This window comes from Numenius arquata, chromosome 2 (assembly GCF_964106895.1).
Source record: "Numenius arquata chromosome 2, bNumArq3.hap1.1, whole genome shotgun sequence".
In the NCBI taxonomy this organism is placed as follows: domain Eukaryota; kingdom Metazoa; phylum Chordata; class Aves; order Charadriiformes; family Scolopacidae; genus Numenius; species Numenius arquata.
The window spans coordinates 10,177,142-10,202,620 of record NC_133577.1 but is presented as its reverse complement, the minus strand read 5'-3'; the positions used below and the strand labels follow the sequence as shown (position 1 = coordinate 10,202,620).

At 39.8% G+C, this 25,479-nt stretch overlaps 1 protein-coding gene across 1 annotated transcript in view; it reads right to left on the bottom strand.

The window, feature by feature from the left end:
* Positions 1-25,479, bottom strand: part of NOX3 (NADPH oxidase 3) — a 39,145-nt gene that overhangs the window by 3,644 nt on the left and 10,022 nt on the right. Inside the window, exons 5-11 of the mRNA XM_074168050.1 lie at positions 23,791-23,936; positions 20,507-20,688; positions 17,617-17,746; positions 14,192-14,284; positions 12,768-13,021; positions 8,985-9,147; positions 1,619-1,765 (exon numbers count right to left, since the gene is read on the bottom strand). Of these exons, the coding sequence (XP_074024151.1) occupies positions 1,619-1,765; positions 8,985-9,147; positions 12,768-13,021; positions 14,192-14,284; positions 17,617-17,746; positions 20,507-20,688; positions 23,791-23,936 (1,115 nt within the window). The remainder of the gene's footprint in view (positions 1-1,618; positions 1,766-8,984; positions 9,148-12,767; positions 13,022-14,191; positions 14,285-17,616; positions 17,747-20,506; positions 20,689-23,790; positions 23,937-25,479) is intronic.

The window sequence follows — 25,479 nt, the reverse complement described above, 5'->3', positions numbered from 1 at the left end:
GCCCATCCTGCTTGGGTTCAGCTTCACCCAACTACTGGTTATCTATGTAGTGAGGCAGGCAGAGAATGGGGAGAATGTTGGGTTTGTTGTTTGCTAAGGGAGAAGTAAAGGATCATCCAAATATCACTGGTGCTGAAGCTCAAATTTTGAGGAGTAATGAAGTGGAATTTTCTAAAGATAAGTAAGACCTCTAAGATGAGGGAGCTTTGTGGATGTCTGAAGAAGGTGGAGCTGTTACCCAGCACAGTTCCCTGGGCTCGGTCAGAGTAGGAGAAGCAGCCACTGAAAAGTATTCCTCTTCCACCACAGCCCTTCAGAGGTGGGATGCTGGGGGACTCCAGCAGCAAGAGCAGTACCACTGTAGGTGGGGAGGCAGCACAGCTTCAGGGATGCTCTTGTGTCACCTAACAGGCAGCACAGGGCAACAACGCAGCGCTGACAGGAGACTGGATGACTGGGTTTGAAGAGAAGAAGGAGGCACTTTAGAAGAATGCAGGGCACATGAGGGAAGAGAGTCAGACATCCCAGCAAGAATAGTTGTCTCCCTTCCTGACTTCTGGACTGATGTTTGCCTAAGAGAGAAGTGGGATGATGACAGTTGAGAGATGAGGGCAACTTTGTGCTTTGTGAGGTTCCTCAATAGCTTCTTTCAAAACAGGTTTTAGGTAATACCCTGTGATATTGATAATGTACAGTGGTGGTTTCTGTGACTGCTATATACTTCACACTAGGAGTAGATTTTTCTGAATACAGCTTTATGCACATACCTCATTGCTTGACAGAAGCCTTAAAGAAAGCAGAAAGAAACAGGGTTGGGGTTTTTGTTTTGTTTTGTAGCAGCAGAGGCAGGAAGGGAAAAGTTCTACGGAATCTATTTTTTTTTTATCTCTACTAGACAGTCCTTCATTCAACATAGACCACAGGAAATAAGCAGAGGAAATAAGAGCAAAGACTTTCCTGTGGGAGTTTTTTCTGGTAGGTGCGTAACTGATTGCCGTGTCATCTGAGTGATCCATTAAAAAGAAAAGGGAGAGAAAATCAACTGATCTGGGTCTAAGTAAGGACTAAAGGAGTTGAATGAAATTGACCCAGTCTAAGCATTAAGTGGCTTGAGTTGGGATGGTCCAATGAAATTGTAAGACGGCAAATTTGAAGTCAACCAGAGAAAATATATTTTCAAACAACATACATTAGTCCATAGAGTTTGTTGCCAAAATGTTCTAAGCATAGCAGAGTTCAAGAATGTACTGGACATGTATGTGAACAAAAAAAAATTATACTAAGTAATATGAGTAAATAAAACCAACACTTTTTATACAACCCTGCTTTTTGAAGACATGGACAAATGTCCATTCCCAAGCTCCTGAAAGATTCTCTGCGCTTTTCTGCAAAACGCCTGGTAACCAGCACTGCCCAAGTCAAGATATAGGACTGGCTTGATTTCTTCGTTTCTATTTTCCTAAATGTGAGATGGAAACAGACGGCTTGGTGTCTTTATATTTACAGTTCTTTTTCTCTCTGCTTCATCCATCATTTATTCAGCTGTTCTTGTTCCATATGTTCCCATACGGGAAAAGCAAGGTACATTAACTCAGACTCGTAAGAGTTTCATTATTACCTGACTTTCATCCCAGCCGGTAAGAAATATATGATAACTTAGAAAATCATTTTTTCCTTTTTCAGCCATTTTTATTTCCAAATCGAACAGAAGATCAGCAAACCACTCAAATGCTGATGGGTCTCGACAAATCCAGTAAAAATAAACCTGTCAGATAAAAGTAAAGAGATTTAACAAGAAGCAAACTGTCAATAAAACTTCCTAATGATTGGCTCAACTCGTTAACTACATAGTGTGTCTCTTCTCCACTGTAAATTTAAACATAATTGCACATCATTTTGATGATACAGTTTCTATCTTTTAAAAATTTCATTCTTTTCTTAAACATTGAGTGAATATATTAATGTGCTAGTGAAGATAGGCAATGTACAAGTTTCCCATCTCCCCCTGCCAGCACACCTCAGCTTTGACTTATAATACCTAACCCTGCATTTCTTGCAAACTATTTGATTATTTTTTGAAATTTTGGATTTATTTTCAGTTAAGTTTAAAACAGAATTTCAGTTTCATTCAGCACTGAAGCAAGGAATTCCTGTTTCTCAAGACCTTATGCCATAGGTTAACAGTTGATGTAGTCAAAAGATAGTTATGCTTTTCAAGTTGGATACCCTGTATAAAACAGGCTACAGAATACCCCTACTTATTTTTAAATGTATTTCTTGTTTAACTTGGAGCATATAATTTCTAGAGAAACATGAAACTGTAATTTTAAAGTTGCCAAAGGAGTAAAATGAACTGCTATCTCATAATTGGTTTTCTATTGGTTGAAAACCTCCTCTCTATGAAAAATTTACACAGTTTTTCTCATCCACATTTCTCCAGTTTCATCTTCCGTATGCTGGATCTTGTTTTAGTTGTCTGCTGGATTGGAGAGCCTGTTCTTAAGGTTTTATTCCCCAGGCAGAAATTAGAAGCTGGGATCAAGTGATCCTATAATCCTCTCTATGGTAAACCAAACATTCCTGGGATCTGTCACCACTGACAGGCTAATTTTCCAGGCTTTAATCATTTCTATTGGTTATTTCTGTCTATTCCTCCTCTACTGCCATCAGCCACAAACAGAACTGAGAGTTTGTTTAAATAAAAAATAAAAAAAGGTAATTTATTAGGATCTTGGCATAGGGAATAAAGTCTTTTAAACAAGATGGTTAGTCACTGTCCATATGAAGATGAGAGTTTCTGTTTCAAGAGTCCTTGCTGCGACATCTTCAGCTGGATCAGGTGAGACTCCTCAAACACCTTTTTCTGCTCAGTTTATTATAGCCAGCTGGCCCAGCGACCACTGTGGCCACTTCAGCATGTGCATGATCTATTGTGATCATCTATTGTGATTTATTGAGTTAACTACATACAAAGCATCTTCTAACTAATTAACTATGTATAAAAGACTCTCCTGTGTGACCACTTCTGCAGGAACAGTTTCTGCTGACCATTGGCAAATGTCTTACCTGTGTACAAGTTAATCAGTTTTGCAGCAGGAACTGCCTGCAGAGTCTCAGGACTGGTGAGATTCCCCTCCCAGGATCTTAATCAACAGACAGAGCTGCCTTAGGGAGTCTTCAGAACAGTTGGAAATTCCCACCTGGAAACCTCCTCCACTAGTGAGTCAAATTCTGGGCTGGGAGCACAGCCTATCCCCTGGTTTCAGCTCAGTCCCTTGTCTCGAGGCAGTCCAGCTGTGTAGATGGCTAATTTGGGAGTTCCTGCACCACCCAGGGGCTGAATGCCCGAAGTTCCCTGGATGTGTGCCCAGGTGCTACCCTGATGCCTGGCTGAACCACAATTATAAGAAAAATCTGATTGCAATTCTTATAACTTGAGTTCTGTAGCCCTGGACACACGATCTGTGATTACTTTTGAACAGAGGGCACCAGACCTCCAGTGGCCCTCTGTGGGCAATGTAATTTTGAGTGTAATTATTTTTATAGTGCCTCCAAAGAAATAATTCACAAACATGGAGGAAGCCTAAAAACCCCACAATTTTGGATGAAAAAGGAATGGCATAGAGGACAATGTATAAGCTTATAACAAAGGGATGGTGGGAACTTGTTTTTTATTTTGTTGCCAAATTCATTAATTTCCTCCAACCCATCTCTCTGTGCTCACCAGCCCCTCTGTCTTTTACTATACCTCAATATCAAAGGTAATCTGGAAGGTCTGTCCCCAAGGCAATCATTGTGGGAGCTCTGATGATTTGGAAATTGTAGCCCTTTGCCATAGGATCAATGAGATAAAGATGCATATTAGACACTTCTGAAGTGAAAAATTGGAGGAGAAATCAGAAAGCTATAAAGAGATTTCCCAAAGATTTAATATACTAGGTTGTCAGACTTCTGGTAAGGTGGTGGGAGAAAAATGTGCTAACATCATGCTTCACTGGAGATTTGGTGAAGGAGACTAACAGTAATTTGAGATGTTTCCTAGCTCTGAGTGTACTGTAAGGGACCATCTGTGGTTTTTGTAAGAAATATAAATGAAGTATGATCCCAGGAAACAGAGATAAAGCATTCAGGGTTAAATAGGGTATTTTTACAGCCCAGCAATAGGACTGTCTGCAGAACTTTAGTACCAACCATCTTGGCTGCTTGCTTTTCCCCCTTCTGTTTCAATGTTTTGCCTTAAATATAACCTCATTGCTTTACGGTGTGTTCCTGCTGATTTACAATGGCATAGCTTATGAGGAAAAAAGCAAGCCCACTGACTTTAGAGCATTTCATTTTTGTGACCAACAACAGCATTATTTTAAATTACTGAAACTAGATAAGATTTATGGCCTTAACCTTTATGTATTTTTTTGTGTCTGAATCCTGAAGTCCCTGCTTGTTCCACACCCTCAGCACCTCGAAAATCAGGCCACTGAGTGCTGTCAGTCTGTATCACACTGTGGCTGTTGATTTGTAGTGAGAAATTTCTTCCCCCAGCCTCTACTTGATCATCTTATTCCTCAAGTCTTTTCAGCAGTGCATTTTATGGAAATGTATATTTAGTGCACGTGTGTGGAGAGGAGGGATGCGCTTCTAAATGAATAATGAATTGTGCTCAGGGCAGCAACTGGGAGCGTGTGGGCAGGACTGGGAGCCAAGCACGTTCAGGGAAGGAGGAAGAAAAGCCAGCTAATGAGCTGAGACAATGTGGTCTTAGAAATGGAGGACTATTTTCCAGAATATCATGCTATGGAGCTTGAAAGAGTTTTTTTAGCTGGTTGCAGACCTAGCTGTCACGGTGACAGCCAGTCCAACCAAATTGTGTCAAGCCATCTTTGGCACAGTCCTCTTGAGAAAGGGTGTAGCTTTCTGAAACCACAGAAATTCCTTAAACTCATCCTCAGTGCGGTTCCACTGAAGCAGTATCCATAGCGCTCCATCTAAGTGGAGAGCGCTTGGTGATGAAGAAAGACTGTCATTATAAGAAGGTTTTTTGGCCATGATTATAATCTTAGAAAGAAAAGAGGTAGTGAAGAAGGATGGTAAAAGGTCTCCCTTTCCCTTAGATCAAAGAGGACTTCTAGTGTAGTATGTTAAAATAAATGCTGTTTACAAAGGAGTCTTCCTTTCATTACTCTGACTGCCCATAGCATAGCACTACATGTTACATGTATAATTAAAATACAATAAATGCACAATAAAATTAATCCTTATTAAAACTGTAGAATAAAGCCAGCATCAGTGCATTTCTATAATTAAACAATTATTCTGAATCCTATCTTTTTTTTTCTTGTAAGCTTCATACTATTAACTAACTGCAATTATTTAGGATCCTTAAAAATCTGTTTTAGATTTATGTTTCATTAGTCTCCACCCACCCTACCCCCATTGACTACATTCATCAGCTTGATGGCTTGCCCAAGTAAACTGTCTTAAATTTTCCAAGTGCTCTTTTTGCAAATTGAGTTAGATGCAGTATTGCTATTAATCAGATCCGTAACGCAGGGGTTTGAGTAGTCGCTTATTTCTGTAATACTCTGCTCCCTTGCAACGCGTGCATGTTTATCATTCAGTTTCCTACATCCCGAATTTTGAACAACAGACAGGAACAAAAGCTCGGATACCTCTTTCCTGTAAGGTGAAAGAATATAGTTTGTAAATCAGCTTCCATTATGTGGAAAGTCATTAATAATTATCTGTTGATGACTATCTGTCTATTTCTCCCTGCTCCCTGAAGACAGCAGTGGAGCTGCAGCTCTGGGCAAAGCCAGCTTTTCACTGACAGGGTGTAAAATATGATGAAGCATGGGATGCCCAGAGAGGCACCTTCATCCCTGACTCTTGCTGCTCCCTCTTGGACATGACTAGTCCCTGCAAAACCCTCTTACACCTCCAGCTGGGCACCTCCCTGCAAAACCCGAGTCCTTCCTGCTCCTGAGCATACCACACCACCCGTGGGCTGTAGCGTACCAAAAAAAGATCAGAGAACTTCTTCAGCCTAATTAATTGATCCAGTGGGCCACTACAGATAAGATGCACCAGTGCCTGTCAACTGGGGCATGCAGGGGACTCAGAGCTAGGATGGCAGCAGGCAGCCTTTTGTATAAATTCAGGACAAGGCTCCAATTCATACCCCTGAATTTGAAGCAAAAGGCCTAAACTGTTCTTAAACACATCTCAGAAAGGTGGTTATGTTTGACAGCAATAAGAAACCAGGTTTTTAGGTCTTCAGGAGAAGGTGTTTTGCAGAGAAGGCTGTGGGCTACAGTAGAGCTCAAAGCAGAAGGTTACCTCAGGCAGTGACGGTTGGTCTCAAAGCGAATGGAAGAGGGTGTTTTTGTTTTCCTCACTGTATGTATCTGAACTTGTTGCCAGAACTTTCTGTGGCTGTCAAAGGTCTACATAGGTTCAAAAAGCAATTAGAGAAACTCATGAATTCATGGAAGAAAATTCTACTAAGGGATATCAAACACAGAGATGCAGCTCTTGTATCAAGACGTTACTGAACTGCGGGTTGCTCAAGGATGAGAAAGTGTCCACTAAGGACAAATCTCTGTATGATTTTCTAGTCTGCACACTTTTCCCTAGGCATTCATGAAGAGCCACCATTGGAGACAGAATATTGGGTTAGATGGATCTTTGGTGAGACCCAGTAGGACCTTTCCTATGTCCTTATGTAGGGTAAAAGAGAAAGTGAATGTTTGCTGATATTAGTAACTCATGGATCAGTACAATTTTATCAATTTCAGCAGCAATTGATCTGAAAAATGAGACCGTTAATGTGAAAAAAAGATCATTTTATGCATAACTAAAGCCAGTAGAAACTTTCCAGCCATGAGTAGTAGTAGCACCCTTCCTCATTGAAATAAATGATAGGGAAATGAAGGCTCTAAGGCTATTTAATTGTGAAGAATCAATTAGATAAATGTGTACTCCTTTTGATTTGCTAGGTTTTTTAAATTATACAGCTGCAGACATTATGGAAGCTATGAGTATTTATATCTCAACCGTATGTGGGCAACACTAAGAAATATTAGTTCAATAAGCGTAATGATAGCTGTACTCAAATCAAAACGAAGTTGTTAAAAAAAGAAAAACCTCTTATTTATTTCCTTAATAGACATTTCTATGGTACTCATCATGGCAGAAAGAGAGTGCTGAATACTTTGAGGAAGATTAAATTATTTGTAATTATACCACAAGTGGAAGCTTTTAACCAATGGAAAAAAAATGTGGAGCTACCCTGAGATTAATCGTTCTCGCTAAGATGACTGCTAAATTTTTTAAGTAATGCTGTGAACTTCCCCAGCACCTTTCACCCAGGCTTTCAAAATATTTTACAAACACCGATGAAGTTTAGCCTCATAACACCCGTGAAAAATAAGCATCACTATTCCCACTGCACCAATAAGGAAGCCAGGACATATAGAAATCATGATACTTTTGTATTTCACAGGGATTCAGGAACATTGAACTCTATAGTAGAAAACGGTGGCAGAAGACACCATGTGTTTATCTTTGTAGGCACACTTACACAGGATTCTCCCTAAGCTATGGATGAACAGCCTGAAGTATACTATACTCTCAATGCATGGCTATATTCTGTTCTTTCCCCCTTAAGATACCAACGACAATAGTAACAAATTAACATGTATACATATATAATACACATAGTATACTTATATAACATGTATATACATATACGTATCTCTCCTTCCAGTGGAAAAGATCATTCTGGTACAGTGGTAGCGTTTGTAAATACACTTCTTTTCACGACTAGCGCATATTTTCATTTTTATTTCCCTCCCTCCTCTTGAGGCTTTTTCTGCCTCAAAGATCCCCCATGGCAATTTGAACCTGTCCTCAACTCCTCAGTTGCAAAAATCCCAGATGCTTTTTCAGTGGCAGCTTGTCATTAAGATGCCAGTTTTAACACTCTTTCGTTTAAAAAGATCAGCCCCTTGGTCCTGCAATCAGCTCCATATGTACTGACCCTCTCAGAGATCTGTCCACTCCAATGCAATTTCAAGATCTGTCCTTAAATGTGAAATGTTGAACAGTTCCCGATTCAGCTTTTACATTGGAAAATGAGCTAAAAGAAGCTATAAGGTCTGCAAGCTACCAGCTGCCATGATGGATAGGGAAGAGAATGTTTAACGCTGATTTTTTTCTCTGAACCTTCTCGTCCCTCACCCTACATCACCCATTATCTCTTCTTCACCTATCCTCCCCAGTGCTGCCTCACATATCCTTAGCAGAAGATGTATAACAGGTTAGCAGATCAAGAGGATGTTAACTTAATTGGTGCCATCCATGCCTTACAGACCCCAATATATTTTTTTCAACAAAATAATTAAAGTGGTTTGAGGCAGTAATGTGCATCTTGATATATGCATCTCATCCAGAGCTTAAATGCCTTTTTTTATTCCTTCTATGCTGGCTAATATCCTGACTTTGCAAGGAGAGAAAAGCAGCTAATAGTCTCTGAATGCAGCATTCTGGACCAGGACATGCAGCTTAAAGGACCTTCACAAAACCTGCAGCTGGATGAGGAGCAAGTGCTGCCCTTTACTTCTGTCAGAGATGACCTTGCAGGATTTATTTTTGGTAGGAAAGGGGATAGATTTCTCTTCTAGCTCTCTAACTATCTGTCTAGCTATGAAAGACATTCCATGTTTATCTCCAGTTGCTGTTGAAAATCTGATTCTTCAGTTTTTACTAAAAACACTGCACCTATGGCTACCTTCTTCCTCGGGGAACGACAGTGAATTTGGGAGACTCTACCTCACAACAGCTCCTGAGGCAGCTGGAAAGCGAGCGACTGCTTCTGAGAGTGGGTTAAAATGCTCAAGTGAGTCTCTGGCTCTGAGTTGCCTCTCCCACCTGGCGAAATAGGCTTATTTGTGGAACTTTTGGATGGAGCGATAAGCTTTCCCACCTACCTTCTGCAGCGCCAGCACTGTGTTAGGGTTGCAGCATTTGTACCAAATGGATTTTAAAATAGAGGCAAACGGCGTGACTCCGATCCCTGCTGCAATGCACACACTCACTCGGTAGTGAAAGACATCTGTGGTTGCAGATCCATATGGTCCATCCACGGCCACTCTATAGCAGCAAGACATTTAGTCAAGGGTCAGCAACATATAAAGTGAGAGAAAGGTTAAAATCTGTTGGGCTACAAGTTTTCAAAGCGGAACTTCTGTTAAAATAAAAAAGAATTATCTAAACTGGCACACAAATTACCCTTACAAACACATGTAATTTTCAGTGGATGCCATTTAATAGCAAAGCAACTGTTATTTCTGAAATGAGAGAACAAGAGCACCCATGTGGGTTTGGGGCCTGGCCATCTATTTAAGCATGCAATTGCAATTTTCTGGCTTTCTGAAATGTGATTAGTCATATAATTGCATGTCCAAATTTAGCTGTGGAATTTACATATTTAATTATGAATTACTGAAAAGCATCCTGTTTTGAGCTTTATTTTCTATATTGTATATATCGAAGTAAAGAGGAAAAGATTATATTAATCATTTTGAAAAGTTCTTCATATGTGTTCAAGGAATAAAAGAGAAAGCAAGAAAGAGGTCATCATACGCAAGGAAACTACTATTTTCTCATCTCCTTTTGAAAAAACAGTATTTCAGAAATACATTTTTGGCAATAATACTGTACTTAGGATCTGACATAAAGGCAAAATTTGTAAGGAGAAACACTTGTTTATGTTACTGCCTCCTATAATCAACATTGCTGATGCTGAGGCATTCATTTTGGTCAAAATTAGAGATGAAAAAGATTATTAAATAATCAGATTCATTCCTCTAGCAACATGGAATGTAAATATACACAGTACTTTGGAGTGCTCTGTCCAGTCTGTCTTTAATAACCTAAGTGCTCTGGAAGAGAGTTTCACTATCTAATGCCCAGTCCTTAGCAAAAATTATTTTTTACCTTGTTTCAGATTTTCTATTGTTTTGTGCTCTTTATTGCATGAATGATCTTTAAAATTCAGCTTAAGTAATACAAACAAATATGTGGACATAAGAAGAATGAAATGTTTTAATGGGAAAAGAAAGGGGGATCACCAAGCAATGGTACATGCAAATATAGGAACACAGTGTATCTGAAACCCTATTGTTGGTTTTCTTAAAGTGTCCCTGAAGTCCTAGCAAACATTTGCCCTTTCATCTGCACTTGTCACATGGTTCATTTTGATTTCAGTATTCCAAACGCTCTGCAAATATGGTAGCAAACGAAACAGCTACTCAGGGATAATTTTTGAAATTCTGGTCTCATGTATAAACAAAATAAGCTTTTTAAAAAATATGTATTGTTATTCAGATTATTGCCCAGCCTTGTACCTTTTGAGCACTCAAAACTTCCTGTAAAATATGGCTAGAGAATAAATGTAGAGTGCCTAAGAACTGCTTTCAGGTAAGCTTTCTATGGAGTTCGATGTGGGCTAGGGAGCAATTCTCATTATTGTTAGTAGATGGAGAAGAAGCTGGTCTGGAGGGAATTTCAAGAGATTCTTTAATCTTCTTCTCTGCTAAAAGACAGGATCAATTATTTCTGAATCATTCCCTACAGAGATTTGTCTTGTCAGTCTGCTCCTAAATCCTCAGGTGACAGAGATCCCATCATTGGTTTGAAGGCCTTGCTCAGACGTAGCAAGAGAGCTTGGCTGAGTACAAAGACTTAGAGAATTCAGGAGGAGAAAGTGGAGAAAGAGAAACTGAGCTGTACAACCCATTCATTTGATCTAGAGAGGGTGGAGGAAGGTAGGAAGATGGTAAACAAAGTGAAAAAAATAATATTACATTTGCATTTGCCAAGGGAGAAGTAGAAAATTGGGCTATAGACTGTTTCTAGCTATGGCTTGGATTGTCGGTATTTTCTGCATCCATCTACACAATTTCATTAGAAAGAAGCATTATACTTTTGGGCAAGGCAGGGAAAGTATTTAGTTTTGGAAAAGTAACATTAGTAGATTTTTGTATTATTTTTAGAATTTAAACTTATGCTGATCAGCACGATTAGGTAGTATTCCTGACTGTAAGAGAGGTTAGATTTTGGGACAGTGTACTAAAACGGCAGTTAAGTGAGCCAAAATCCTGAAGAGGCTTAATATGGAACTAGATTATTTCACGGGAATAGTCTTTTCTATGGTGTTATCTCTCAAATTGACCAGTAATCACAACTGTTTTTTCTACCTGTATAAACGCACCTATATTTTATTTTTATCTTCTTTTATTCATTACAATATACATATTTTATTTTTAAAACCTTACCTTATCATTCAGTTGCTACATGGCTTCTGTCTTCTGCTTAGTTTCTGCTATATGTTATTTTTTAATATAGTCACCAGTTCAGTGTTTATCCTTAGATATTGAAACCTTTGAAAAAGACCTGGTTTTTGCTTTATTGCTAGCTTAACTATTGAAAAATTCTTTTTAATATATTGCGAGAAAGCAACTGAATGATGGCATTAGGCACCCTAACAAGATTAAAAAGAAGAGCCTTTTTATATGACAGCGCTGCTAATTTCAGCCCTGCATTGTGGCCAGCAATGTTTGATAATATTTTTTTCTTTCTCATTCTTTACACTGGCTGTCAATCACTTTGGGCCATTTTTGCTCCAGTTCTGCTGAAACGGCATACTTCTCATTCCAGTTGCCTTTAACAAAGGCACGGCTTTCATTTCTAATTCTTATTAACTGATACAATGCAAAGACTGGACCAGACTTTCTTCTCTGTCCCCACCTTCCAGTGTGCCTCTGTAGCTCAGTGGTGTCTATAAGCTTTTTCGGGGAATGCTCTTTATATTCCAAGTCCCATTCAACTATATAAATGTAGTTAAACAAGTGCCTTTTGCTGTTCAATTTTGCTAGAACTCCCTCAGCAAAAGGAATTTTCCAGGGGGAAAATAGTCCCTTCAGTCCCAGGTCCCACACACTCTACCAGAATTGAAATGATCCCGGGACGGGCTCTTTTCTTTGCTGAAAATCTCCACTATGCCTGCAAGGAGCTAAGTGGTTCGAATCCATGACGTGTAGAGCCAGATGCTTAGCTGGTGTAAGGCAGGACGGCTCCATGAACTTCAGCGGAACCCTGCTGACTTGCAACACCAACACATCAACCTTTATCTTGAATTAAGATGCCACAGTTACAGAATTTGAATGCCGATAACCTTTATAAAGTGGAGAAGGGTTTGGAGACCAGAGAGAGAGTTGAGGGAGACAACTGGAAAGAAGTAAGGTTCAGATAGAAATTTCTGGGGCCACAAAACATCTAAGTAACTGAAAGGGAAAAGCTGAAAGTTTGGATGGCAGCTGATGGGAATCATCAGATCATAAGCATACGGACACAAAGCTATCAGATAGCTTCTAGCATCGTTTCCATTCAGTTCATAAGCCCTTATCTGTTGAAATGGATATCTTCATGTGTAAAAGTAGATATTATAGATTTAGTGATAATGACAGAGATATAGATATTGATATGTACTTTAAATCTTATATTAGTCTACAGGTGTTCTTGATAGACATTGGCCTAGGTTCATGGCTCTGCTTGTGGTTTTTTAGCATAATGGCATATTTATAGATCCAGAACTATAATCTAATACTGTGCCATAAAGAACACACACAAAATGAATTAAAGTTGAAACGTTAACATTTATTTTAAAATGTAGAATTAACATTTTAAAATGTATTGTTTGCAATTCAAACCTTGGTAACATCCACAATTCCTTGAAAGCTTTTTCCTCAGCTCCGAAGGCCTTGAAGAGGGCCCCAGTCCAGTCCCCGACGACCCGTACGTGAACGCTGAAGAAGTCCTCCTCGGGAGCTGAGGTGAGAGTGAAAGGGTGCCACTCCAACTGTGAGATTGATGGGCACTGTAGAAAGATATATTGACCAGGTCCCATTTTAAAGCCACGTTTCTTCATGTGAAGCTCAAGGACTCCAGAGGAATGTGTCACCACCTAAAGAATAATAGAAAGATCTGCTTCATTATTCTTCAGAAGAGTAACTCTTTGTTTCCATTAGGTTACGGGTGACTTTGCAACCATTTCTATTTGAGTTCAAGCACAAGTTAATGTAAATTGGGATGCATGGTATTTTTTAAATGTCTTGTAAATTATGGCCTAAACTGCATGTTGCAGTGCTGTTGCTGCCCAATAGCTTGAGAGCACGTACAGTGTCTATCGTGGGGCAGCTTGCTTTGTGAGCGTGAGAGGCAGAGGAAAGGCTATAACAATTGAAAAATTTGTCAACTTTCCATCTTAGTAGAGCCTATGCAAAAGTATTCCTTAAAAGGCTGGAATAATTGCCCAGTTTTGCTCTCATGTAACACAATTAACATGTATGGGATTATTGTCAGTTTGACAAGGAGAAAAAAGCCCAGTGAGCTCAATTCTAATATACTTTTATTAAGAGGTAATCTCAGTTAAGCAGCCAGTTTTATATGTCCCACATAGTATAGTGAGATCCTCAGATCACAGCCACTCTGTGAAATCAGCAGCAAGACTTATCCAACGTGCTTTTCCCCTCACACAAGATAAGCCTGTTTCTGATCGCCGCCGTGATACGTGTGGGCTCGGCGGCTTCAATCGCAGCATTCCTCATCCATTCGGCTGTGATTTAAACAGGCCCTTAACATGCAGAGATGTTTACAACTGGGATAAATTGTTACAGTGGTATTAATGAAGCTTCGGCTATTTATGCTAAATGATAGTATAACCCTTAATCTCCTTGGAAGGCTCCAGATTTGAAAGTAAAAGCCGTGTCCTACTGAAGTCAAAGTCCCGCAAAGACGTGTCTTCACCATTTACTGCAGTGGAAGATGGTTTTCAGTTCAGCACAAAGAGAGACCCTCTGCACAGAGGATTGTGTTGTGGTGGTGTAGCAGCCTTGTGAGTCTGGTACTTCATTAATCAAATTGGGTCCCGTATGGAATATTCTTATGGACTTGCTATTGGAATAAATGCAAAACCTAAAATCAATACTTGGCTGAAACCATGGTAATGATATAAGAGCTGCTAAAGCTAGGAGTGAAAAATGAGGTCATAATATAAAGGAGTTATCTATATAAAATAAAAAAAGTCATTGACATAACATTTATTTTACGCAGACATGCAAGTTCTGTTACATACCTTAGTAATGACCACCTCCTGTCGAAATCTCCAAAATCTAACAATTCTTTCACAGATATACAGCAACATAGGACTTAAAACCCACTTCCAAGCCTGTAGAAAGTTGCATATTAAAAAAAAAACAACAAACAAACCACATTTATTTTAATTTCTAGAAAAATATTTTGCATTTCAGGTTTAAATCAGCAGGTAGCCTAAAATGAAATTTTTTGATTTCTCTCCCATGATTTTTGGTTCGCCTTTCTCAGGAGAGTATTTCTATTGCTACTGTAGCAGTTCTGGCTCTCTTGCAGAACAGACATATGGGACTCCTTCACAGATGCACTCCAAAAGCAGTGCTAATATCTATCTGTATTCTGGCCAAGAAGAGTCCTTTAAAATCTTTTCCTACTAAAAGGCAAAAGGATTAATCTATTTAGGTGTTACATATGGACGTCATTGGACCTGAAGACGTATAGATGCATACGTTTATACAATATTACCCATAGACTTACTATTTTTTTGCTCTTCAAAGTCTAAAATATTTCAGAAGGGTCAGATAGGAGTAGCGCTTATTGTCAGCTGTGATTTTTCTGATGCTGGATGAGAAAACATTAAGTCCCATATATTCAATTAGAGGAATGGGTTATATTTCCATTTAATCCATTAGTTGGCTCTGTATCAATAAATGTGGTTTTTTGATCTAGGATACTAAGCTGGTCATACTTTAAGTATTGCAGATGATTGCTGTGCTTGTACTTGCTAATCGTATCTACTGATCACTATAACAATCAAAGATACTTGGCTATTCAAGTATACTAGCTGATGATTTCACTGAGTTGCACTGATAGCTGAGATAATTAGATGTAATTGAATCTTCATGATTTAAAAAAAAAAATATTTCTTTTTTTCCTAGAAGAGATACTGTTTTATTTCCAGTTTTGTTAATTACACAGCTCCTTGTAGCCAACTGAAGACTACACAATCATGTGGCTTTTAAAATCTCGGAAGAGTAACTTTACTTGCTGAAACATTGACTTTGCTCCACAAGCTGGGTAACAGGGGTTATAAAGTATCTTTTATGAGAAGCAAACCATAAAACTATGTGGCTTCCTTAGAAAGTGCTAAGAGGATGGAGTGGCAATTTCCCAAGGTTAAGTCTTGAAAATTAAATTAAAAGAATGCATGATTTAATAATGGGAATAAACCAGCATAAGACAGAAGATTCTCAGTTAAAGCAGAAACTCAACACATCCGTTGTCCCTAAATACTACAGGTGTCTCTGCACAGTGGGTAATCTCACATGTCTTGAATATATTTGCATATATCAAGCCACAAGAATGATGAGACCTGTTTTTCCTCCCTTCCATTTGTGCTACCTGTAAATAAAAGCACATGACAGGAATGTTAAGGCTGAAGGCTACCCTGTGGGAGAGCTCAGCTGAGATTTCAAATGTGCCATCGCTCCAGTGCAACGGAGCATTCAATCCAAAATATCTTTTGGCTGGTTTGGACAACAGGGCATCCACCAGGAGGGATTTGCTGCCAGGCAACACAGCTCCTGGCTGACTAATCAGGGCATTGGTATTCTTGCCCAAGTGGTGTTTCCTCCTGTAATGAGAATGAACTGAGACGGGGCAGTGATGGCTCAGGAGACACTGTGAGGATAAAAGTCTGGATGTTCCAGGTACTACAGTAGTGCTTCATCGTCCTCAGTGGGAGCCAGATCAGGCTCCTACCTGCTGAAATATGGAGCAGGGAGCAGATCACTGAGAGAGGGGCTCTGCAGTGGTAGCCTCCCCCAGGAGCAGTGGCCAGAGGGGTATGTGCTCCAGTGTCACCTCATGCAATCCCAGCAGTGTACAAGGATGTCCCCTCTCTGCTCAGTCCCATCTGCACTGTCCCCTGCCAGCGCTGCGCAAGTCTTGCCATGGCTTTTTAGCCTCTGAATGAATTTGTGCTAACTGCAGTGTCTAGCAGGTATCACACCATAGCGCATTACCCATCCGGCAAAGCACTGTTCTTATAGATGATCTATATGCCATATGGTATTATCACAATTAATTTAAAGTAATGTGACTTTGCAAGTATGGCCTTGGGTATGCAGGAAAGTGTGGCAAAATAGGTTTAACATGGAGAAGTGGAAGTTCTCTCCAGTTAGCTTTACGATAATGAATGTCAAGACATGCTGTTGGAAGCAAGCTTGTGTCTGTATTCATGGTGCGTAGCCATGTATTGATTTTTATGGTGACATTGTAGCTGAAATTTTTAGAGAGGCATTCATTTTCTCATTAATATGCAGGTTGGATAGTGGCTAACAATAGTTTAGTTTAAGAAAAATCTATGTCAGCCATTAAAAGAGCTACAAGGCACTGAATGCTAATTTTTTTCCTTTACTATAAGATTTCCTTTGGTATGTTTTCTCTTTTTGGAAGAAACAACAAAAACTTGCATATGAGCAAGTTAAATCTTGAGCTGTAAATGTTAAATGATTTTGTTTGGATGCTAGACATCTGACATACTGTACAAGTCTGCTACTTAATTACCCCCTGTGGATTTGCAATCTTGTTGCAGCAAAACCACCCTTCCGTGGGATATTTTTCCTGCCTTTTGCCTTTCCCTTTCATAATTCATTGTTTAAAATTCTCTCCTTTTTACCTAACTTAAGACATCAAGGCTGGACGATATGAAGCATGTGGCCCAAAGCAAGGACATAATTTTATCTCCAACTTACTCTCCCTTGGTATTTAGACTATACATATTAAAGTACTATTAGTTAAAATAATAATATTAATTTGCATCCCTAGCAACTGTTCCATTGTATTTTCTGTATCTCTACCCTCTTTTCTGCTTGGAGGCTATGTTTGGGCAATGAACACATCAAGGATATCGGTTATATTAAATAATTAAAAATAAATGTACATACACAACAGATTTAAATAGAGTACAATTCTGAAATTCATACCCTTCAAAGGGAGAGTTGCCTAACTAAAGGATCTTCCAGAAATAATTTTTTTTATTAATAACAACAAAAATTTTACACATCACTCTTAATCTGTACCTGTCTGTACTGATTATAGGGAAGGTTGGGCTCACAATCTTAATGCACAGGGAGAGGTCATGGAACAGAAATCATAGAATCATTCAGGTTGGAAAAGACCCTTGGGATCATCGAGTCCAACCATCTACCCTACTGTACAAAGTTTTTCCCTACACCATATCCCCCAACACCACATCTAAACGACTCTTAAACTCATCCAAGGATGGTGACTCAACCACCTCCATGGGCAGCCTGTTCCAGTGTCACACAGAAATGTCACGCTATTCTTTAAACATAACACTTAGTGCCAGTCACGACCATACACTCCAGCTCCTTGCTCCCTAAGACATTTGGCCTTCCAAGGAACGACATTAAGTTAGAAACAGAAGACAAACATCACTCTTACCACAGGTTTGTTGCCAGAAAACTGTGGCAAAGGGCACTGAGTGGCGTTCTCCCATTCCAAGTAGTGATCTTTACAGTAAGTGACATTGTGAAGCAGCAGACTCTGAGGCGTCTGACCTCGGACAAGCTGACTTAAAACAAAAATGTCCATCAGTGACACACTTCTTCGCAAGGTTTCTATGCATCTGTAGGTTTTGCACTTGTAGTCGAATGCAGATTCAGAGATAACTGAAAGTTCAAGAACTGAAAATTCAAGAACTGGCCGTTTCAGTCCTTTTCTGCTCTCTTGTTCAAATTACCTTTCCTTTAGCTTTGCCATGACTTTTTGACCAAATGCAAGAAGTATGCTATAGTATTGGTATACATCAATGCAACTGAAGCGTGGAGAGTCCTTGCATAGAAAATGTACATTTTGCTGTTTGTGGCAAAATTGGAATGATTTCCAAGTTCTTTGCAGCAGACACTTTGACCTCCTCTGTATCTAAGCATCTGGTATTGTTTGGAAAAATAATAAAATTTAATAGTGACAGACCTTCTCTTTCCTTTGCTGCTTTTTAAATGCATTTTTGAAAGCTGCAAATAAAGTTGGAGGACTGTAATTAGATGTATACTCTCTAAACATATTAAATTCTAGCTTCTTTACTTCTGAGAGTGTTAATGATGTGAATTTTCCCCAACATATCAATCCTGACTGTTCAGTTTAATGGGTTTCAGCTGGTGTTGATTATGGGTAGAGAAGGAAGATTTTTATGGGGAAACCCTGTTTGTTTCATATTGTTTCTCTAATTTTTCCATTCCATACTTTGGCTCTACAACATTATCCTCTCCTGCCACTAACAAGAGACAAGGAGATAAGAAGTGCTGCCGCCTTTTACACGGCCGTGTCATTGGCTGCCACCACTTCAGACAGAAAGACAGAAAAGGAGGTAGGCTCGAGTGAGTTTTATTCACTCATCTGGGAAGGAGGAAGAGATGGGAAGTGGATGAAACCTTGGGGTTTGACTTCTTTTCATAAGTGGGGTAGTGGTAGGGATGTGCTGGGGGAGGAAGGAGCTGCTCTGCTGCAGTGCGCTCCCGGCCTGGAGCAAGCAGCGTGCTCACCGAATGCCATCGACAAAGCTCTTAAATAAGTGTTCCCTTTTCGGGGACGCCTCGTGCTGAGGACTGTCGATGAGCTGGCTAGGCAGAGGGAGCTTACAAAGCTGAAGGTTTAAAAGGTTTGTTATAGTTGTTTGAAATTGGATTCTAAAAGATTTTCCAGAGAGAGGGGGGAGGGGGCCATTTTAATCAGGCCAGGATACAGTTTACAGCATTTGTTTGCAGCTGTGCCTCTGAAACTTGGGACTAATTAATTGGGCCAATTTCAGGAATGCTCAAAGCCAAACTGAATGTGGCAGCTCTCAAGTCACAAGGAAAGAGGTGGGAAAAGTAACACGCCACAAAACATCATACCAGCCTGTTCCCTGCCCCGTGGTGATGCCAGGTACGGGCAGAGAGCAGGCACATGCACACACCGCTGTGGAAGTCCCTCTGTGTCCACAAGTAGTGGTCATACGTACTTTGGTGGTGGGTGATACCATCTGAATGTTTTATGAAACAGACATAAAAAGTGTATTATGGTAACACCAAGTGACTCTGTCTTCAGATCCGAAAAGCTTTACTACAGCTGGAGGCCATGTGTACCCTAGATAGTCAGCCGGGAAAGATCTATGGAGCACAGCAGTCTTTGCTGAGGGCCTTGCACTGAACGTGTTTGAGGGCTGCCTAGGGCTCAGGACTAGGTCTGGTTTGGTCCTGTGAATGGGTCGCTTAGTGCTTGGCACAGAGAGATGCGTTCCTGTCACCGCCATTTCATCCCAAAACACTCCTTTATGCAGTCCAGGCATAGCCAGACCTATGAGGTGAGGAGGACTATGAGGTTTACCTCAAAACTGCACTCCCTATCTGAACCAAAATGTGAATGTAGATGCATCACTGTAGATTCACATTAACAGTATTGCAAAGAAATGAGAGAGGAAATGGGGGAAAGCACGCATGGGAGAAGAATCGGAAGATGTCAATGGAGCTGGAAACAGAAGATGGAAATGTTTTCAGCACTAGGCACCTTCTTGCTCTCACGCTGCATCAACAGGGGATTTATCAGCCCATGAACTTCTCAAGGAGGCTTCTTCAATTCTACCATCCCTCAACGTAAGAACCAGAGTCCTGTACCAAGAGGATGGACCTTCCTCTTGTGCTGAGGAACAGGGAGACAATCAGCAACCTGGCAGTCATCTCTCTCCATAAAAACCACCTGACTGGGCTAGTCATAAACTTGAGTTGTTTGTTACGGTAGTCATTTAAACCTGGTTTGTAATATAGAGCCTACTGCTACTGGACGGTATTTCTCTATGGTAAGGAAATTTTGGGTTTTTTTCCCCACAGAGAAAGAAGGTCAAAACTGCCTTACATTTATGGATGCAGAGGAGCATGGGTACAGGCATATCCACCATAGGGTAGCTGACATGCTGAAAGCTTGTCAAGCTTGTACAAGCTTGCTTACAAAATGCCTTAAAAGAGTTATGATCATAAAGTCTATCCTTCATTAATTTGAACTCGCAAAGTTTTGATTCCTAATCTGTACAGCCTGCCGTTCCCAGGGATGACAGTTCATTCAGACTGATGCAGGTGCAGGCTGTAAGATGGTAGAAGAGTGGCTGAAAGAACTAAACCACACTTTTAATCCTCAGAAAAGTGGTGTGTTTTAATTTCAAAATGCTTTCATTTTGCAATCTGTCTCCAAGCAAAGATCCCAGCAGTTTGCTAATAGAAAAGCACAGGATTATAGATTTGAATCGTGTTTCATCTCAAACTGTGTACATATACCCCATGTAGTTTATTCAGACACTTACCCTATACCATGGGTTATTAAACCAATGAAGAAAACCACAAAGAGGTGATGCGCATACCAGAACACCTCATAGCATGACCTTCTGATGAGCTCAGTGGATGAAGTCATGATCAGAATTAAAGCCACAGTTATCACAACTCCAGTTATTCCAGCTACGGTGGTTAGTAGCTCTCCTGTTGTGTTCTAGAATCAGAATACAGTAGTAGTATTAGTAGTTATTGTTGTTATGATTTTGATTTTTATTACTATTTCTGTTACTATTGTTACTGTTGCTGCTATAACATATGAAGCCACAATCTAAGATGTATTTTCAGCATAGGAACAAAACCAGAAGACATGGAGGCAAAGCAAACCTCCATTTTACCACAGAAAAGCATGGAAAAATATCCCTCTGCTCTGTTTCCACTCAAACTTGTCCCAGACAGATGTGTAAATGTTTGCTGCCACTTATTTGTTTCAGGAATTGAAAGGAGGAAATTAGACAGTCTCATTAGTACTTTTATCTATTTTGCTTATGTAAAAGTGTCTCAAAAAAAAAAGGAAATTGATTAGAGAAATTAGAAGATTAAACCCAGAGATATAATAAGCAAAACAGCACTAGAAACCAGCTTATTCATGTGAGGGTGATAAAGTGAGGTGCTAAGACACCTGCAATCATAAAGGTGTGGAGCTGGAGCTCTTTTGTGCTTATTTTACTTTAAAGTTTGTGAGTTTTTAGCAGTCCTGAAATGGTGTATAAAAATACATGCTCTCATTTACCTAAACAGCATACCTCATTTACCCGTTCCCTACATTTACCTGGAGATAGGCTGGATAATACTTGGTTTTATTTTTCAAAAGGCATATTTATATTTACATTTTTATGCTTGTCCATGATGAAGCATTAATATGTTAGGCTAGAACATGTTCCTTCTTGTTCATGACTCACAGACATCAGCACAGGTCTGTTACATCTGTCTAAACCCACCAAAATAAACTGAAGTGAGAATGAAGATGTATTTTGAACACAACAGTCAGATGCTGATCTCAGTTATAAAGTGCAATTCGTGAAGAACAGCAGTAAGAATCTCACACACAAGATGAGACTCAAGCTAAATATGCCAGCAGAGTGTAAATGAAGTCCTCATTTGGCCTGCAAAGCACATATATCTGTTTTCCTGGTGCTGATGTGCAAGAATGGAGTAGCTCAGCATGCCTTCTGGATCCCGAGTTGGTTCTACAGCTTAATACACCAGGAAAAAAAAAACACCCTATATTGTACCTGTAAAGTGCACTCATTTGATATGGAAATCCTAGAGGTGATAAAATTCCACAATGCCATTTTTACAGACACTTTTTACAGTAAAATCATTCTTTCAAATGTTCACGCTTGACAGCACACAGTACATTTTCAAATTGGTGCCTGTGAAGAGTGTGTTCAGATCCTATTACATATTAACAGGATTGATCTAGGTGATATTTTGAACATTTCCACTACAGTGGCTAGTTTGAATGTTGAGATGAAACAAGGAAAAATGTCAAAGACACTTAGTACATTGCTACTACAGGGGTAGGATAAAACTAAAAAGAAAGCCTGAATTGTTACTCTCAGAACTTTCTTCTCTGAAGTTAGAAGCAATCTTTTATTTGCTTTCCTTCACAATTTATTAATTCTGAGTGTAGCTACTGAGACACAAGTGGCGATAAAATAAATATAAATATTAGAGGTTAGAGTAAAATCTAGGCTGTAAATTGGAAGGCAATTGTGGGGCATATTACTGTGAGAAATCTGGTAAAGGATCTCAAAAAATGTTAGCCTTCCTTCTCAGGATCTTAATGCTAATTAGAGGCCTACGTCCCAATTACCACGGGAAGGCTTAGTGGAGAAAAAAATACATGCTAAAAGATGGTAGGTTCTCATTCAGGGCTTAGTTCTGCTCTTGGGGAGCATCTCACGTGCATGCAGTGAGAGTGCACACGGGACATACTGAAAGACACTGCAGCTGAGCCCTTGGCTCCCTGTCCTGTTCTGGTAGACCTGACAGCTTCGTCAACACTAACATCAAGACTTTTGTATTCATACCATTGAGACCGTTAATTCATTTGATTTTCTTCAAAGTTGAGAATTGTTTACTTGTTTGTTTTGAAAGATGCAAAAATTATGAACTGGAAAGGAACTGAGAAAAAGCAGGACAAAATGCCTTGTAACTGAAAAGTACTTTCGAATCCTACTGATGGTTGTCCAGCCATCACCTCACTTCATTTCTTGTTTCAGTGGAACACACCACTGATCGAAAGAGCCCCACTCCATGGAGTTCAAGCAGTCTTTATTGCGTGCTGGCTCTGTGGGAATTTTCTAAAGAGCAGAAACAATGTGTGTGGGAGTCTCACTGGGGTCATTTCAAACCCTGGAGTATATAACAGTACACAACAGTATACACAAGCACACAGATAACATAAATGTGATGTATAGCACAACAGAATAAGGAAAAAAACTGTTTAACTTTTGCTTATTTTACATGTACACCTTGCAGAAAGGGTCTGTTTTTCTTTATGTTATGAGTATTATAAGGAAGAGCTTGCAACACTGTTGTGAGATAGCCAAGGAAGTGGACAGGAGGCACAGTCACTTTTTTCTCCAAAGCCATCAAAACCATTTATTTGCAGGGCTGAGGTGCCCCTAGTCCTGCTTGGCTCTGGGGAGCACACAGCGGCACTAGCATCCGTGTGCACTGCTTGCTATGCGCAGCAAGACGCCAGGTGGTTTTCCTCATGCTCTTCCCTGGGCAGCCACACTCGACGTGTAACAGAGTAGAATCAACCCTCGGATTGGGAAGATACTGCACGACCGTGGGGAGAGACAAATCACAACTGTGAAAAAAATATTGCCAAGTGCTATTGCTCTTGGGGTTTTGTTGGGGTTTTTTTTTGTTGTGTTTTTTTCTTTCTGGAAATAAGTTGTGTTTGTTCCATGTATTGATAGTTTAGTTTAGTTTAGTTTAGTTTTTTTGTAAATTCTTTGCAGGTTCATTTCATTGTCTACTATTCATAACACTCCTTATCCTTCTCCCCCTTGCTACCCTCCAGCTGTCTCCTGACAAACTAATTAAAATACTGTAGGCATTTCTTTGAGCTTAGTAACCTGAAAATTGCAGCTCTGAGTAAGTGTTTTCAGCTGAAATTGAGGTTAACCTTTGGCAGCACCTTCTCGCTCTGGTTAAAAGGCTTTGAAATACAGTTTTACCGACAATGGAATCCACAGAGGAAAACTTTTCAGATGAGGAAAACCAAAAAGCGACAGCTTACCGTTTCATAGGTCCTGATTGGGTTCAAGTAGCTTTCATTTGGGCTCTTGCCAAGGCCAGAAAGTTTATTCCGTAACGCCCCGGCTTCCTTCGACTGGCTGGTATGATACCGCTCGATGTTGATCAAGTGGGCAACAATATGGATGGCTGCATGAGAGAAAGAGTGGTGTGAAATTACAGACACGTTGGTACGTGTCCACGGTGCCAGAAGGAACTTCATTAAGCACGCTACACACTATTTGAAAAGCTTGGGTGTAAATTGGGAGCTTTGCACAGGGTAAGCTGACAATAAAAGGAAAATTTTATCAAATGCGTGTCTAATACAAAGCAACTGCTTCACATTGAGGAGAGAGGAACAGCTCCAGGGTCGCCTCCCACATTTACAGTCAAGTGCCCTGCAGTCTCCAGTGTCATCAAAGGAGGACCTCTTGAGACATGATATAAAGGGGTTTGCCTCTGATTTTAAATCATTCAAAATGAGGTAAACTGATTAAAATCCCTATTCTTTTATTGACATACTAGGATGTGCCATGGTCTAATACTGTTACGCAGGACACTAACTTGTTCGTTTTAGGCACAGACCAGTTTGCAACTTGCACCAGGGATATTTAAGAGACGCATCCAAAATCTGTCCCCTATCTCTCCCAGGTAGATCCTGTGGAAGCCACAGGAAGTATGATTTTAAGGGAGAAGTCTGAATCACAGTGTTAGATCTGATTTGTCCTGGGCATCATATATCACCTCTACTTCTGGCCTGCTCCCAAAAAGTGTATGAAATGGTCAGTTTAGAAAAATGCCTTAGAGTGAAGTAAGAACTCCCCTGTAATTATTTTCCTGAGTGGAAAGACAATTTCAAATGAGGGAAAAAGGAAGGACTTTGTTTTATTATTGGCTAATGTAGATAAAGCCATAATCAAGCTAGGTGCAGAGTTTCAGTATTCAGTATGAGAGATTCTCAAATCCATTACAGGAAAGTTGTAATTAATGCAAAATATTAAATGCCAAAGGATGAAAAAATGACAAAAACAATTATATGTTTACAGTAGAGCTATTAGGATATGCTATTTCTAGTTTTTATAATTAGCTTCCCGTTATCATCTCTCCTTCAGTGTTTATCTGTTCCTGTCTCTGACCATTTAAAAAGCCTTTCTAAAAGCAGTATTTGTAGTAAACCAAATATGATCTGCTTCCCTGAACAATATTATCTCAAAAGAGGATTTCTTCCCTTTTTCTTTTTTCTTCTCTTTTTTTTTCCATTTTTCTTTTTGTTTTTAATTTTCTCTTCTCTTCTCTTCTCTTCTCTTCTCTTCTCTTCTCTTCTCTTCTCTCTCCCCTTCCTCCTTCTTTCCTCCTTCTTCTTTCTTTTTTTTTCTTTTTTTTTAATTGTAACTATTTGCACAAAAGTAATGTCTTACTGTGTTAGTCACTTTGTAATCATAGATGAAAATACAGGATTAAATCCATAAGGACTTTGGTATTGCTAAATCTTTTAGATGCCTATCCACTTCGTGAACTCTCTCACTCCGCAAGCCAGAGTCCAGCTCCTCTGCAGCACCTGGGGAGAGCTGTGGCCATGGGAGTATGAGTTAAGGTAGGATGCTGGTCATGGAAATAACCACTGCAAAAAGGTAGAAGATTGCACTCTTCCTATCAGCAGTAGGTTAGCCCATGAGTCCAGGCTGGAGAGAGG